The 14,861-nt window shown below is 40.4% G+C and overlaps 2 protein-coding genes across 4 annotated transcripts in view; both read right to left on the bottom strand.

The window, feature by feature from the left end:
• LOC143279803 (acyl-CoA Delta-4 desaturase-like) overlaps positions 1–5,417 on the bottom strand; it is a 38,151-nt gene extending 32,734 nt beyond the window's left edge. For both annotated transcript variants that reach the window (XR_013054955.1, XM_076583991.1), the window contains exons 1-2: positions 5,211–5,417; positions 574–1,158 (exon numbers count right to left, since the gene is read on the bottom strand). Coding sequence is in view for 1 of the 2 variants with exons in the window: in XM_076583991.1 (XP_076440106.1) it covers positions 574–765 (192 nt within the window). In the remaining variant the exon portion in view is untranslated. The remainder of the gene's footprint in view (positions 1–573; positions 1,159–5,210) is intronic.
• Positions 5,418–9,604: 4,187 nt separating this feature from the next.
• LOC143291247 (uncharacterized) overlaps positions 9,605–14,861 on the bottom strand; it is a 5,561-nt gene continuing 304 nt past the window's right edge. The window contains exons 2-4 of one of the 2 annotated variants that reach the window (XM_076601055.1): positions 13,192–13,375; positions 10,957–11,118; positions 9,605–9,868 (exon numbers count right to left, since the gene is read on the bottom strand). In XM_076601055.1, coding sequence (XP_076457170.1) covers positions 9,801–9,868; positions 10,957–11,118; positions 13,192–13,279 — 318 coding nt within the window. In that variant the 5' untranslated portion in view covers positions 13,280–13,375 and the 3' untranslated portion in view covers positions 9,605–9,800. The remainder of the gene's footprint in view (positions 9,869–10,956; positions 11,119–13,191; positions 13,376–14,861) is intronic. The other variant, XM_076601064.1, reaches the window with a different exon arrangement.

Here is a 14,861-nt window from a genome sequence, read left to right as displayed (position 1 = left end):
ATACTCAAAGAGTCCCTGGCATCCCCACAGGGTTAATTTACACACGCACGCACTCACGCACGCACGCACACACACACACACACACACACACACGCATACTGGGCAGCCCATGCTTTCCTCTGTCTGCACTTTTTGTCCACAGCTAGCCTTTGTGCTGCTTAATTCAAAGGTCTCGACATCTCACATGGTAGTTACCTCCACTGATGAAGCTGTCATTTTGTTTTTCTACATAGTTTCAGTCTAAGCCTATGAGAAACTGAACAGACAGTGGAAGGAATTACAGAACAGGTGGTATGTTTTGTTTGTCTGTGCCAGTGTGTGCGTCTGTGCATGGGTGTATGCATGTCTATTGGTATGGGTGAATGCATGTGTGTGTGTGTGTGTGTGTGTGTGTGTGTGTGTGTGTGTGTGTTGGTTTTTGTTGTTTTTTTGTTTTTTGTTGTTGTTTTTTTGTTTTTGTATTTTTAGTTGTTTAACATATTATATAGATTTTCCTTGACATTATTTTGGATGCACCCAAAAAATGCACAAAGCAAATGAGTCCTGAGTAGCCTGACGTACAGGTTTACTTACCGTTGCATCTTCACCTGAATAGTGACTTATCACCTTCGCTCCTCCTGGATGTCGTTTTGCGAAGTTCGTGATGTCGTAAGCTTTGCCATTGATGATTAGCCATTTATCGTCTCTCTTGTTGTGCTGATTCACTTCCTCCACTGTCACAGTGGTCCTCGAACCGTTTTCGCTTGCTCTGCCACCTTTCCCCATCGTTTCACCAGTACTTTAGAAATATGCGAATACAAAGCAGTTTTCTGTCACGTCCTCTTTTCACTTTCGAACTGTATTATAAATGGAATCATAAAAGTTTATAAAACCCCTGTCACTTTTGTCCCTCCTCGCGAAAGGTTGACGATGTTGCAGTTCCTCCTTCAGGATATGAGAGGATAACTTGTTGAATTCTTTTCGTAACCTCACAAGTCTTGAATAAGTTGAAGAGGAAACATCCGCCTTCGCGACACGCAACTTTGTGTCAGGTCTGTCACCAATCCTGGTAAATCATGTTTGACTACTCGGCAGTCTGTCGGCACCCACTCGCACAATGTGCGTCTTCACGAGGTCAAGGTGAAGGTTTTTCATTCAGTGGAGGTCACAGATTCTTACCTGTATTTTTTGTGGAAAAAAACTATGCTTTAATATAAATGAAGTATTTTTTGTTTTCAAATTTTATTCTGGATATAATCAAGAATTGTACCTAAAATAATCTCATAATTTGTACTTGAGTAGTTTACATATTGCTTGAGGAAAACTTTTCATTCCGCCAGAATTGTTCGTTTAAATTCTAGTCACACACTTGTATATTTCTCGAAAGAGGAACTGTGAGATGTCACCATAGTGACAGCTTTGTTTTGTAACAACTTGACTTGCGTAAGCGGTAATATCTTTACTTAATAGAGTACTGGTGCACTTACGACGTGCAGCCCATCGCGACGTTTTCCCTTGTTACAGAGCTCGGTAGAAGAGTATTGCAAATACCCATATGTGTGAGCCATTGCACAGTAGTGCAGATATTCTAATTTTATGCCGTTACATTTTAAAAAGTTTCAATTAAATGTTATGTTTGATTCAAATCGGAACACCAAATTCGAAATTTCCTGGAGTTTGTGTTAGGGAGGGGGTGGGTGGGGGGGGTGGGGGGGTGCGTGTGCGTGCCAGTGTTTGTGTGTGTGCTCGATCATGGGCTTGCGTAAAACAGATCGAGCGTGCACAACGTGCCCGTGCGTTAGTGTGCATCGCGTGCATGCAGGTACGTAATTCATGCACGTGCAGGGAATTCTTAAAGAAAACTATTCGTTCAATCATTTTGCACTAACAAAAGAAATAACTATACTGTTCGTGTTAACATGTGGAACTCACTGGGATCATGCACCTTCAGTTAAATTTGCAAATGATACTAACAGTTTTAATAATTTTCTGGACTGCGATCCAAAATTCGGGAACATGTTTTATGAATTTGGTGAATTGCTTTAAACCGTCTGAAATCAGTATTAAAAAGGTATGGGTTGTGCATGACCCAGACGTGCATTTAAGGGGTGACCACGTTTTTTCCTCTTTAAAAAGCATGGGTCATACGACCCACACAAGCGTCCGTGTATAGTTAAAATGCCACCTTTACTCAATAAATGAATTTTTTTCATTTTTTTGGCAAAAGTTGGTCTTTTAGGTGTAGTAAGCATTTCTGAAATTTCCTAGAAAATTAAGAATTGGCTGAGATATTTGCGTTCTTGTACCCTTCTGGGTCGTGAACGACCCACGATAGCCAGCGAAGGATAATTGCAGATACTGACCTCACATGCTGACCCTAAAATGTTGCGGATAATTATTGACCTGGTTCGTCAGGAAACCGGAAGTCAGTGAAAAGTTCAGCCCCTTCACCTTGGGACGTCCGTGTAAGACAACATGGCGATTCTGTCCGCTGAAACTGAAAGTACGCTTGACTCCATGAAAGTTAAAGAGCCTAAAGAGTATTTTTTTAAAGAACGGACAACTGATAAGTGGCACTAAAGTTGAACTTGTTCGTCGTGCAAAGATTTTCAATTGTCACGGAACCAGAAACAAGAAGGCGAAGTCAAGTCAGTTTCTGCTGTCACAGAGACATTTCTGCTGTCACAGCGACATTAAGCATCGCGCAGATTTTTTAACAACTGAACTGAAGAAAAAAGTATCGCTTCTGTGTGTGACCCATTCAATCAGAATCTATAAACATTCTAGCATTTCATATTGTTGCTACATAGTATGAGTGAGTGTGTGCGCGCGCGCCTTCTAAAAACAGATTTCAGACTGAGAAAATGGCCATTGCTGTACCAATGAATTTGATCTTTTTCTGGCTTTTCTATCACACAACATTTTAATACATATAGTGGGGAGATCAGTGTTGGAGTTGAGCATGGAAATCTGTGGGGAAATGAGTGGTGCAGTTTAGCATGGAAATTGTGAGGAGAAGAGTGGTGGCGCTGTGCATGGAACTTGATTAAAGATAATCATCATCAAGACTGATTCATGTGTTTCACAGTTGCATTGATTAACTGCAAGTAAAGAATCTTTTCATCTTATGGTGTAGCATGCATGCATGTGTGCATACTGTACTCATTCATCATTACAAGTGACACGCACTGATAAGTCTACTCAAGACTCCCAGACATTCAGACACACCAGTCTGGTACAATCAGCTGGCCTGTTTACCCAAAATGGATATGTCTGTACTTTCACCAGGTTAGAATATGTATTTCTTTTATGGAAACCTGTAAGTTCATTGTATCTAACAACTGGCCAAAGGATTAACACATACCAGTTTTCTCTGATGCCATTTTTATTTTTAGAAACTGGTAGTGCTGTAAATTCTTACTCTTAGTGTAAATATTTGCATTTATTTACATTTGCATGCCCCACCTCCCATCTTTTATTTCCTGTATTATCTTTAATCATATATATATATATATATATATATATATATATATATATATATATAATTTGTTTATTGCTTGCTTGTCAAATCAAATTTGGACTGTTTACAAAATGCAATGTAAACAGGTCTGAGTCAAACACAAATCACTTTGATTAGATATTTTCTTGTATCATTCATTCATACCTAAATGCTAAACAATGAACAATTGTCTAAACAATTTGAGTTATTTATGATGTGAGCAACATTTAGTTTTGGATGTTGTGCATGTGTGTGTGTGTGTGTGTGTGTGTGTGTGTGTGTGTTATACATCTGTATTGAAGTTCAATGTCTACATTAACAGTTTTGATTTTTTTTCCATGATCAGAAAGAAAAAAAACCTCTGCAGTGAATCTAACTGCTTTGAACCACACTACACCCCTCCCCACCCCCCACCTTTTTCCCTCAAAGAGAAGAAAAATCACAACAGTTTCTGGTCTTATTTAAATGCACCATATGATCAATGTCATTACCAAGCAGTGGGTATAAGCTTTGGCTGTTGAAATCAAATTATCTCTTGTATACAAGTGATGTATATATTGCATTTAAATCAACATTATATCAGATCAATATAAACAGGTATATAAACAGTTGCAATATTTGTTCACATCAGTATGAAAAAAAATATCAGGAGCATTCAAACTCCACAATTCCCAAGGAGAAAACTTTTAAAAAAACTTCATACACAGATAATCTGACTGTCAATACCAATGATCCGCCTGAATCAATCCGCTCTCAACACACTCTTCAAATTGACACCCACTACTGTAACCCCCACACCCCCACCCCTTCAGTCTAAATTTTTTGACAAAACAGTCTTCAGGCCCTAATAAGTCATCTTTCACTGTGTCAGTGTCAGATTGGTGTAAAGGGGGGAAGCAAAGCTGTCAGATCATTACATATTTTCACTTCCAAATTTGTTAAATTTTGTTAAATTACTCAATTTACTGTCAGCAGCACTGGTTTCCACTGCTGATGCAGAAGTAGCAGTGATGTCTTCTTGGACTTACACATCTGACAGCTGTGACAAAAAAGGAAAATGTATAATTATAGCTTGAATGATATGACATTTGTTTTAGTTACACATTTTCAGTCAAACTCCATACAACCCCCAAAATGTGTCAGATCTATTCACTGCATTATGCACGTGCAAATCTCAAGCCAGTGAGTTGTTTAAATTTGCAACAATAACAATGCTCTATCTGTGTGTGTTTGTGTGTGTGTGTGTGTAAACATTCACATTGCCTGTGGAAGTAGCAAGGATCTCACTGTCTCAGTATCATTGTTAGAGCACTTTCTGAAAATGTGCAAGCATTTTCACTTGAAAGTAGTATGTGCTGACAAATGTACAATGGAAATTCTGTGTCGTGTTTCAAGGGTACACTAGTCAGTTTTGTACTATGTGTCAGAGATGCATATATCTGTGCTGAATAAATATCACAGCTAAGAAACACACACACACAAAATCCAGTTGAATGATACAACATTGGTGACTGGAGGTTGAAAAAGACCAGTCAGCTGGTGTACTGTAATTCTCCGTTTTAAAGGTTAAATTGTGCTTTTGGATTCAAACAGACAGATAAGAGTGTGAGAAATGAAGACAGTTTAATTATCCATCTTTGAGAAATCAGACCCAAAACATTCTTAGGCTTGGCTGTTGAATTGAAACAAATATTTTGAAACTAATGAATATTCGATTCAAAATATCACATACCGTGCTTGTTTTTGAAGACCTTGTTCGTGAAAAGTGAAGGAATATCATCGCCACTGAGGGTGCGGTCCTTTTCAGTTCAGTTCTGAGCTCGCCACGCTCTATGCAATCGGTTCGCGGCTGGTATACGTTGCGATGTCACCTTTTTCCCTTTAAGTTCGAACAGCGCACACAGTACTTCTTTCCTCCCGTTTTCCCCAGACCCATTCTGAAGCATTTACACAAGTACAATCGACGAACTCGCAACTTTCGCTTTTATAGACTCCCCACGAATTCTGTTTCCGGCTTAATCAAGGGCAAATTACTCCCTTTTTTTTTTCTTACGAACAAGGTCGGCTACAATTTTGCAGATGTTGATCCTAATGTTTTTACAGTGATGCAGAAATGGATCCAACATGTTGCCGAAATGTTGGATATTTACCCTACGTGCTGACCCAACAATGTTGCGGACACTGACCCTACACGTGTACCATTGCAGGCGGCACGGGGGGGGGGGGGGGGGGGGGGGGGGCGAGGTGCAGGAGCAGACAGGCAGCCCAGTAACTGACGCTGAGAGCACAGACCTCAGCCAGGAGACAGCCACCGCCGTCCCTCCCCACAGCAGACACACCCACACACTTCCCGCCCTCCCCAGTCACAGCATCACAGCAAGACAGCAGAGAAGAAGAGTCACGTAACTTTGGTGGTCAAGATGCCAGCCTTGATCCGCGAAGTTCTGATTTTCTGGATTACGAGTGTAAAACCTGACTGAGCTTGTTTCCGTAGATTAATGTATGTCAGCGTGATTTAATGACTCGTGACTGATGTGTTCCATTGTGAAGGTTGGCGAGACAAATGAGATTTTGAGCTAATATCGATAGTAATTTTGGAGCTGTCATAAAACGAATTTTCTGTATGTATGCATGCACATGCTGCAGCTGTGTGTGTGTGTGTGTGTGTGTGTGAGCGCGCGCGCGCTTACCTGTCTTGAGCAATATCGATCCTTTTAGTGGTCAAATGAATCCGAAGTGTGCGTGAGCATGTGTGAGCATGTGTGTGCATGTGCGCGTGCTGCTCGGACCATGCTTGTAGCTCCACACAAAATACTGGTTTTCAATACTGAGCGAACGTGAAGGACAGCAGAACACTTCACTTCCACACATGAACTTTTATTCCCTTTCTCATCGCCATTTTCAATCCATTATCAATCGATAAATTCCAAGAAGCGTCATCTTGTCAAAGCCAGTTCGTTTCCAAGAACACAAAAGACCCACGATGCTTCTGTCAGCACGGCGGAATCCCCAGTCAATGACTGGGGGATCCCGGAAGATCCACGTGTACCGGATGATTAACGACGTTTTAGGCACTGATACCAGAGCGCACAATACACTTTGTGGGCCCCTTCACACCTGGGACAGAAATATGTACGTTAATGAATAGGTACTCAAATTGATGTATGAATGATTTACTTCATGAAGAAAAAAGGAATCTCTTGTGAGTGAATGTGCGTTAGTGCTTGTGTGTGTGTGCATGTATGTGCGTGTGCGTGATAATGAGAATTTGGTGGTTTTATTTTTAAAAGTAGAGGTAATATAACGAAAAATTATCACAGTGAACCAACTGGGCTACTTAAAGGGAAACATTTCTACATTAGCAATTATAATGGACTGCTGAAAATTGTCAACACTGAAGATGAAGCTTTGAGTTCAGGGATGTACTTCATGAAGAAAAAGAATCGAGTGAGTGAGTGAATGTGTGTGCATGTATATGTGTGTGTGCATGTATGCATGCATGTGTGCGCGTGTGCGGCGATAAGAATTGGCCCTTTGAGAGGGGGAGAAATGCAGAGTATATAATGCAATGTTATTAATCAGTTCACATTTTCTGCATTCACAGCTGTCTCCCTTTTACACACACACACACACACACACACATATATATATATATATATATATATATATATATGAGAGAGAGAGAGAGAGAGGTTTTTTTACTTAAACATGAGGCAGTTCCACGCAATGGTCTTTGTTTTTGTTATTTTGTTGTTGTTTGTGTGTGTTTGTGTGTTGAAATAAATATTTTTGATGTATTGTATTTCTCTTTTTATCACAACAGATTTCTCTGTGTGAAATTCGGGCTGCTCTCCCCGTGGAGAGCGCGTCGTTACACTACAACGCCACCCATTTTTTTGTATTTTTTTCCTGCGTGCAGTTTTGTTTGTTTTTCCTATCCAAGTGGATTTTTCTACAGAATTTTTCCAGGAACAACCCTTTTGCTGCCATGGGTTCTTTTACGTGCGCTAAGTGCATGCTGCACACGGGACCTCGGTTTATCGTCTCATCCGAATGGCTAACCTCCAGACCACCACTCAAGGTCTAGTGGATGGGGAGAAAATATCGGTGGCTGAGCCGTGATTCCAACCAGCGCGCTCAGATTGTCTCGCTTCCTAGGCGGACGCGTTACCTCTAGGCCATCACTCCACGTGAATTAAATACAATTAAAGCACAACAAGCTATAAGCTCATAACCGTGCTCAGTATCCTAACCCTGCTTTCTGGAAGCCTTGCTCTGTCCTCTACAGGCTGCATGGAAAACTTACCGAATCTTTTCATTTTGTCTTATATTTTTTTATGCGTTCGAAGTCACTCAAAGCAAACGAATTAATACTATAGAATGCATTGACACTGTAGGGACAACATATGGGAAAGTATCTGCAACATTGTAGTGTCAACATGTAGGATCAATATCTGCAAAATTGTAGGGTCGGTATCTGCAACATTGTAGGGTCGGTATCTGCAACATTGTAGAGTCAGTATCTGCAACATTGTAGTATCAACATGTAGGATCTATATCCGCAACATTGTAGTATCAACATGTAGGATCAATATCCGCAACATTGTAGTGTCAAAATGTAGGATCAATATCTGTAACATTGTAGGGTTAATATGTAGGGTCAATATCCGTACCTATCAGTTGCTGATGAGGCAAGGGTGAGCTACGCGTGTCCCCTTTTCTCCTACAGACACAGAAATGTCAAAAATCAATTTTAAAAATGACATTTTTCTTCTTTGAAGAATACAAGCACAAACATACTACCAACATTGTAATTTTTTGCTTACGTACAATGCGAGTCTGTAGTATGTAACTAGTGTTCAGGTTGTAATTTCGTTTGCCGTGTATGCTTATGTGTGTCCGTGGTAAATAATATGCATGGAGAAATGAGCATTCTTTCCATTCATACCAGTCATAGGTTGTAGGTCTTCCGGGTTAATTCGAATTCCTAGATCATGGGCGTTGGTTTGAATGTTTTAAATTAACTAAATATTTGATGGGGATTAGTTCTGTCTCCTTGTCTGTGTATCCATCATTGTTTCTATGCACGTATGTTTTGAGAGCTTAAAATACTGGAGGAATTAAAAACCCCTATGCAATGGATAGTTTAGAGGAAGACTACGCCGGCAGTGTACTCAGGAGTTTCAGACACGCTTCGCACCCACAGCATGACGCTAATCCTCCCATCTTGCCGCAAATCGCCAACTTTGTCAATGTCCCTGCGACACCTTCCCTGTGGAAGCGGTCAGATCAACTGAACTATGGACAGTTTTATCGTGTTTTATTCATGAATTATCCCCCCCCTCTTTCTCTGCAATTTGTTTTCGGACGTATTTACCTTTCTATTTCAACACAGAGAGAAAAGGGAGACAACTGCAGCGTTTGGCCCACTGTGCAGAATGGAAGATTTATTCCCTTTACCTCTTGCTGTTACCACCAACACTACGCATGCGCACGCGCGCACACACAAATCTTGAGGTCGGACTTTCAGGCATTAATTCATAGCCCTATTTCTACATTCCTTTAATGAATTGTGTTAATGACTTCTGATTATCATTGAATTGTTACTGTTAAATGTAAATGCTTGTTATGCATTTTGGGGTATATTTCTACCTTTTGTTTTTCCTCTTTCAACTCAAATGTGTTCATGTGTTTTCAGCTCTGATGAGTAACTTTGGTGGTCAAGATGCCAGCCTTGACCCACGAAAGTTCTGATTTTCTGGATTACGAGTGCAAAACCAGGACTGAGCTGTTTCCGTAGATTTGTGTATGTCAGCGTGATTTATTGACTGACTGTGTTCCATGGTGAAGGTTTGCGAGACAATATGGTAATTTTGGAGCTGGCATAAAACTAATTTACTGTTCGTATGCATGCACGTGTGTGTGTGTGTGTGGGGGGGGGGGGCGTATGTGTGCACGTGTGCGCGCTTGTGAATTCGCGTGTGTGTGCTTGTGCATGCGTACGTGTGCTTGCCTGTGTCGAGCATAGAGTGAGCATATGTGTGCTGCTCGGACCATGCTTGCAGCTCCACACAAAACACTGGTTTTAAAAACTGAGCGAAGGTGAGAAAGGACAGAACACTTCACTTCCAGACATGAACTTTTATTCCCTTTCTCTTCGCCATTTTCAATCCATTATCAATCGATAAATTCCAAGAAGCGTCATCTTGTCAAAGCCAGTTCGTTTCCAAGAACACACAAAAGACCCACGATGCTTCTGTCAGCACGGCGGAATCCCCGTCAATGACTGGGGGATCCCGGAAGATCCACGTGTACAGGATGATTAACGACGTTTTAGGCACTCCGGATACCAGGGCGGACAAATTTCTCGCTCTGTGGATTCCTTCACACCTGGGACAGAAATAGGTACGTTAATGAATAGGTACTCAAATCGATGTATGAACGATGTACTTCATGAAGAAAATCGAGTGAGTGAGAATGTGTGTATGCATATGTGTGTGCATGTATGCATGTCTGTGCGTGTGCGTGTGCGAGTGCGATAATTGGGTGGTTTTATTTTTAAAAGTAGATAATATAACAACGAAAAATAGTGAACCAACTGGCTACTCAGGGAAAAATTAGTACATTAGCAATGGACTGCTGAAAATTGTCAACGCTGAAGATGAAGCTTTCAGTTCAGGGATATGGGACATAAGGAAAGTTTGTATCTGACCGACTTGTGTTGAGCACCACATAGGCGAGAAACATTAACATTACCTTCCATTTGCAGATCAAAGAAATATTTTGGCAATGGTTTCCAACGAAAACTATGTAACTGGTGAAAATTTTTACCATTGAACTTTTTCTACCATGGGGTACTACTGTAGTGAAAGCGGAATATTTAAATTTAACACCATGGAACATTTTGGCTTTTTATATTGCCAAAATGTCAACTTTTTCATTATAGTAATAACTACGACCTTGGAATTGGAATGAACTTCCTCTTTCGCTTCGTCAGTTATCCGCGCACTCAACTCGAAAGTATGGCCTTAAAACCCACATCTTCCGAGTTACGCGTTTGTGTGAATGGTGCGAAAGCGCTTTGATTTGTCTCTGCACGAGATTCAGCGCTATATAAATATTCATAACTTTAGTGTCATCCAACAAAAGGTTACGAGTTCATGAATTAAATGGCTTATTTCAATGTGTTCAGACCTGACCGCTCCTTTTAAAAATCTTTACAACTCGAAATGATTTAGAATCTACAAAATCTGAAATCTTTTCGGAAAGGTGATAAGTTAGCCCCAACAGAATTGCTATGAGTTCATCTGTGAAGGACATACTCTCCCAGATGAAATGAATCTTGAAACTAAAGGGTGGGTAGGTGGGTGGGTGTGTGAGCACCCATCTATCATGGACTCCCCACCCACCCCAGGACTTAGAATCTAAGTCTGTGCCCCCCCCCACTTTCACCTCCCCAGCTAAAATTAAAAACATACCCCGCTCACCTGAAAGCAGTGAAGCAGCGTCATCCTCAGAAGAGGACTCTTCCTCGGAAGAATGGGCGGACCCGCTGTGACCTTGACTGTCAGTGCACTGCGGCAACTGGAAGAACCGGCACAGTGCCAGTATCTGTTGAGGAGTCAGCTTTCCAACCTTGTCTGGTGTGCAGAGAGAGTACGTGGATATGAAGTATTCAGATGATTGCATAAAATATTCTATGTCACACATACAGGTGATTGTATGCATTTGAGTGAATGAATGCGCCTTACGTCCCCGTCACACTGGCGACCGTAGATTTGAATGAATCAACCAATGAATGAATCAGCGAACCAAGGAATGGGGTGAGAGACGGGACGGACAGATGAGGCAACTTTCTGTATCTCTTGGTGTATCAGCAGGGTACAGACATGGCTTTACCATTTTATAGATAGTAATGGCACGTCGCAAAGTTACGGAGACAAGCTGCCTTGCCAATAAGATCACTTGAATGCCAACAGAAAATTCAATATATTTACTTTTGCTGTCCTGTTAAAATGTGACCTATGCTTTAACGCTAAGGAAATTCCGTTATCTATAAACCTCCCTGAAAATTGTGCTGCGTGCTTGTGGCGTGCGCATGGTTGTGTTTGCGTGTTTGAGTGCGTGCGTTATCTTGCAATCAAGGAAAAAGACCGACTGCGCGCGTGCGTGCATGAAATGTTTTCGGACAGGAGATAAAACTTAGCGCTATTGTAACTGCTGTGAGTTCACCAGGGAAGGACGTATTCTCTCAGATTAAATTAATCTTGAAACTTTGTGTGTGTGTGTGTGTGTGTGTGTGCGCGCCCCCCCCCCCCACCGTCCACCCCCCTCCCAGGTGTTAGAATCTATAAATCTGTTCTCATACTGGTGATGTACATATTTAAATGAGCGAACGAATGAACGGGTGGATGAATGCGTCCAACGTGTTCGCTGTACACCCTGGCGATTGTACACAAAAGTCTAAATTTATCTGCAAACCAACAAATGGTGGGGAAAAAAAGACGGGACGGACAGACGAGAAAACTGTCGCTCTGTATATTTCACTTTGGATGTGTCAGTGCGGTCTAGAAATGGCTTTCAGATTTTAAAGATGAAATAATGGCACGTTACAAAATGACGAAAACCAGCTGCCTTGCCAATAAGACAGCCCTTGAAGGCTAACTGAATATTCTCTTGTTGCACTGTTAAAATGTGACCTATATTTCAATCCTTTAACGCAGCAGGAAATTCGTTACAACACACCACACACACCAATATATATAAACCTCCCCGAACATTCCGTGTGATGGTATGTGTGTGCATCCTAGTGTCGTGTACGCATGTTCGCGTGTTTTGAGTGCACGAATTGTCCTGCACTCAAGGAAAAGACTGCATTCGTGCGTGCGTGCTGGCACTAAGTTTTAAAACAATTTGTTCTGGTGTAGAACTACGTTGAATATTTAGAGAAACGGAAATCTTTTTAAGTACTTGTTTAATCAAGAATGATAAGATTTGACTTATGACCAACATTAAAAAAATGAATGAAAAACAAAGGAAAAACGAACAAAGACATTTGAAAAATCGTCTTGATAAGTGGGCTTTGATATGGCGAACATGATCTAAATTCAGTCAGCAGATAAATCACTTGAAACCACAGAAAAATGCATCTAATACCAAAATGACACTGAAAACCCTCACGAAAAAATGTTGAGAAAAACAAGTTTTAGACAAATAATGAAAGATGCAATTATTTTGATTATAAGAATATCACAACGAAAGAAACTACATTCCAAACCAGTTGATTAAAATTCAACATACAAAAACAATCCAAATGTGATTTGAGAAGACATGTTCGAAACTGACTTTACAGTAAATGTTTAATAAATCAAGTCAGAACTAAAACTACCACAGATACTTCTGTAATCTCAATTCAATGCCGCAGTCACTTATTACAAGTTGTGGTTGACAGAAACAGCCTTTTTCAACCATCAGATACATCTTTCATTTCTGATGTAATCAATGTCAAGTTTTGGTGTTGGCAGAGAAAGAAAAAGAAAAGTCTGTGGTAACGTGAAGTGATGCCAAGCACCTTCAGTCATGCAAAGTGACCATTATATTCCCAACTACATTTACGAATTATGTATCCCATTTCTCTTTCCCCTTCCTTTCACGCCTTATGCAGCCAGGAGCAAGCCACCCGCCATACAAAGCCCCACAGAGACCAGACTGACCTTGAGCTGGGTCACGTGTTCCTCTCAACGAGGTGGCCCCACACAGTCCAGCCGACAACCCCAACAGCACCAGCAGAAGCACACGCATTGTCCACAGCACAGGTCTGACCCTCAGCTGCAAAGAGATCCTCGGAAAGGTCGTGGGAAGATAACTGATCTACCACAGACTTGAATGTAATGGCAACTGCAACAAAAGATCAAACAGGTAAGTTTGACATGTGAAGGTAGGTAGGAGGGGTAAGGTTTTTGTAAAAAAAAAAAAAAAAAGTCTGAAAACCAATATTACTGTAGTCTGCTAGTTTTAAAAATTAGATATGCATATAAATGTGTGGGTGTGTGCATACGTATATCGATTTAGATTTGATTTGAGTTTTGGTATACTGCGAAGGTTACTGGTTTCGGCAAGTTTACATTCTCTTGAATCACTAAAAGATTAATAGTGAAATGAAATGAACTTGTACCAATATTTCCAGAAACGCCTAAATCCCACGTTACAATAAGTTGGGTTTTTTTAAAGATGTCTGCAAATTTCACTAAAACCCAAACAGACAAAGTTCAAACAAGCCACCAAAACAATACTTAAAATTGCCATCACAGAAAGGAAGATGATTGAGATTTAATGCAGGCACAGAAAATATTCAATGACCATATGGACAGTTACAATAAATTAGCAACTACTATACCTACTGCTAATGTTCAATGTTAGTTTTGAAAGTATGGACTCATCTTTAAAAAAAATTGTCACAGAATTCCGCAATAATCGCTGCCATAAATGTCGCTTTTCGGAATGTTATGTTCACTCAAATTCACAAATGAGAACTGTCGCACTGAATGTCGAGTGTCATTCTACAAGCGATTTATGGACTAAACACTCGCAAGAGCCTAGCTGATCGTACTGGTTCCCCAGGACTAATTATAACCCTGGTTATCTAGAACTCTTTTCCGCTGGAAGGTGGCCCGAAAATCTTACCCATCCATTCTGTTGCTTATGTTGGCAATATCCACATTTCTCCTTTACACTTTCCATTCTGGTTCGTTTCTTGGAGAACGTTGTAAACTGGTTAACATGCATCATTTTACATTTCCTCTCTCCAAAAAGAGGGGAAGAAATGTACAGTATATTGTAATATTTACCTATTTTACACCTTTTCCGTCTTTTGAATTAAATTCAGGGGAAGAAATGTGGATATAACTTAGCAAAAGAACATGGAAGTGCAAGAGCCTGTCTGAAAGTAATGCATTCCGTTTCATCCTTACATTTGACAACATTACGGATTTTCGTATTTTAGCATGCTAACTTATCCATTTGAATGGGGAGTTGAAGCATCAATCACTAGGCTATTTACTGGGTTATTTTTTACTTTAGTTTTATTGAACATTCACCTGCTGTTTTCTTTATTCACCTGTTGCCATATTTGTCAGGTCTACACATTGGCCTGCAGTTACGAGCTGTCTTTGATTTGTGGCTATGGGTCATTATGCATATTTTTATCCCTAATAAATGAATAGAAAAATGCATGCAATATAACATGTTTTCCATGTTTGCTTTGCAAAACGCTTACATAAAGTGAATATAGATCCTACCATTTCAGATGAAAAGATTTTATAAGAATTATACTGAATAAAAAATACCTTTGCTATCACAAATTTATTGAACGGAAATTCTTGTC

This window comes from Babylonia areolata, chromosome 1 (genome assembly GCF_041734735.1).
Source record: "Babylonia areolata isolate BAREFJ2019XMU chromosome 1, ASM4173473v1, whole genome shotgun sequence".
Lineage (NCBI taxonomy): Eukaryota > Metazoa > Mollusca > Gastropoda > Neogastropoda > Buccinidae > Babylonia > Babylonia areolata.
This window is presented reverse-complemented; position numbering and strand designations above follow the sequence as displayed.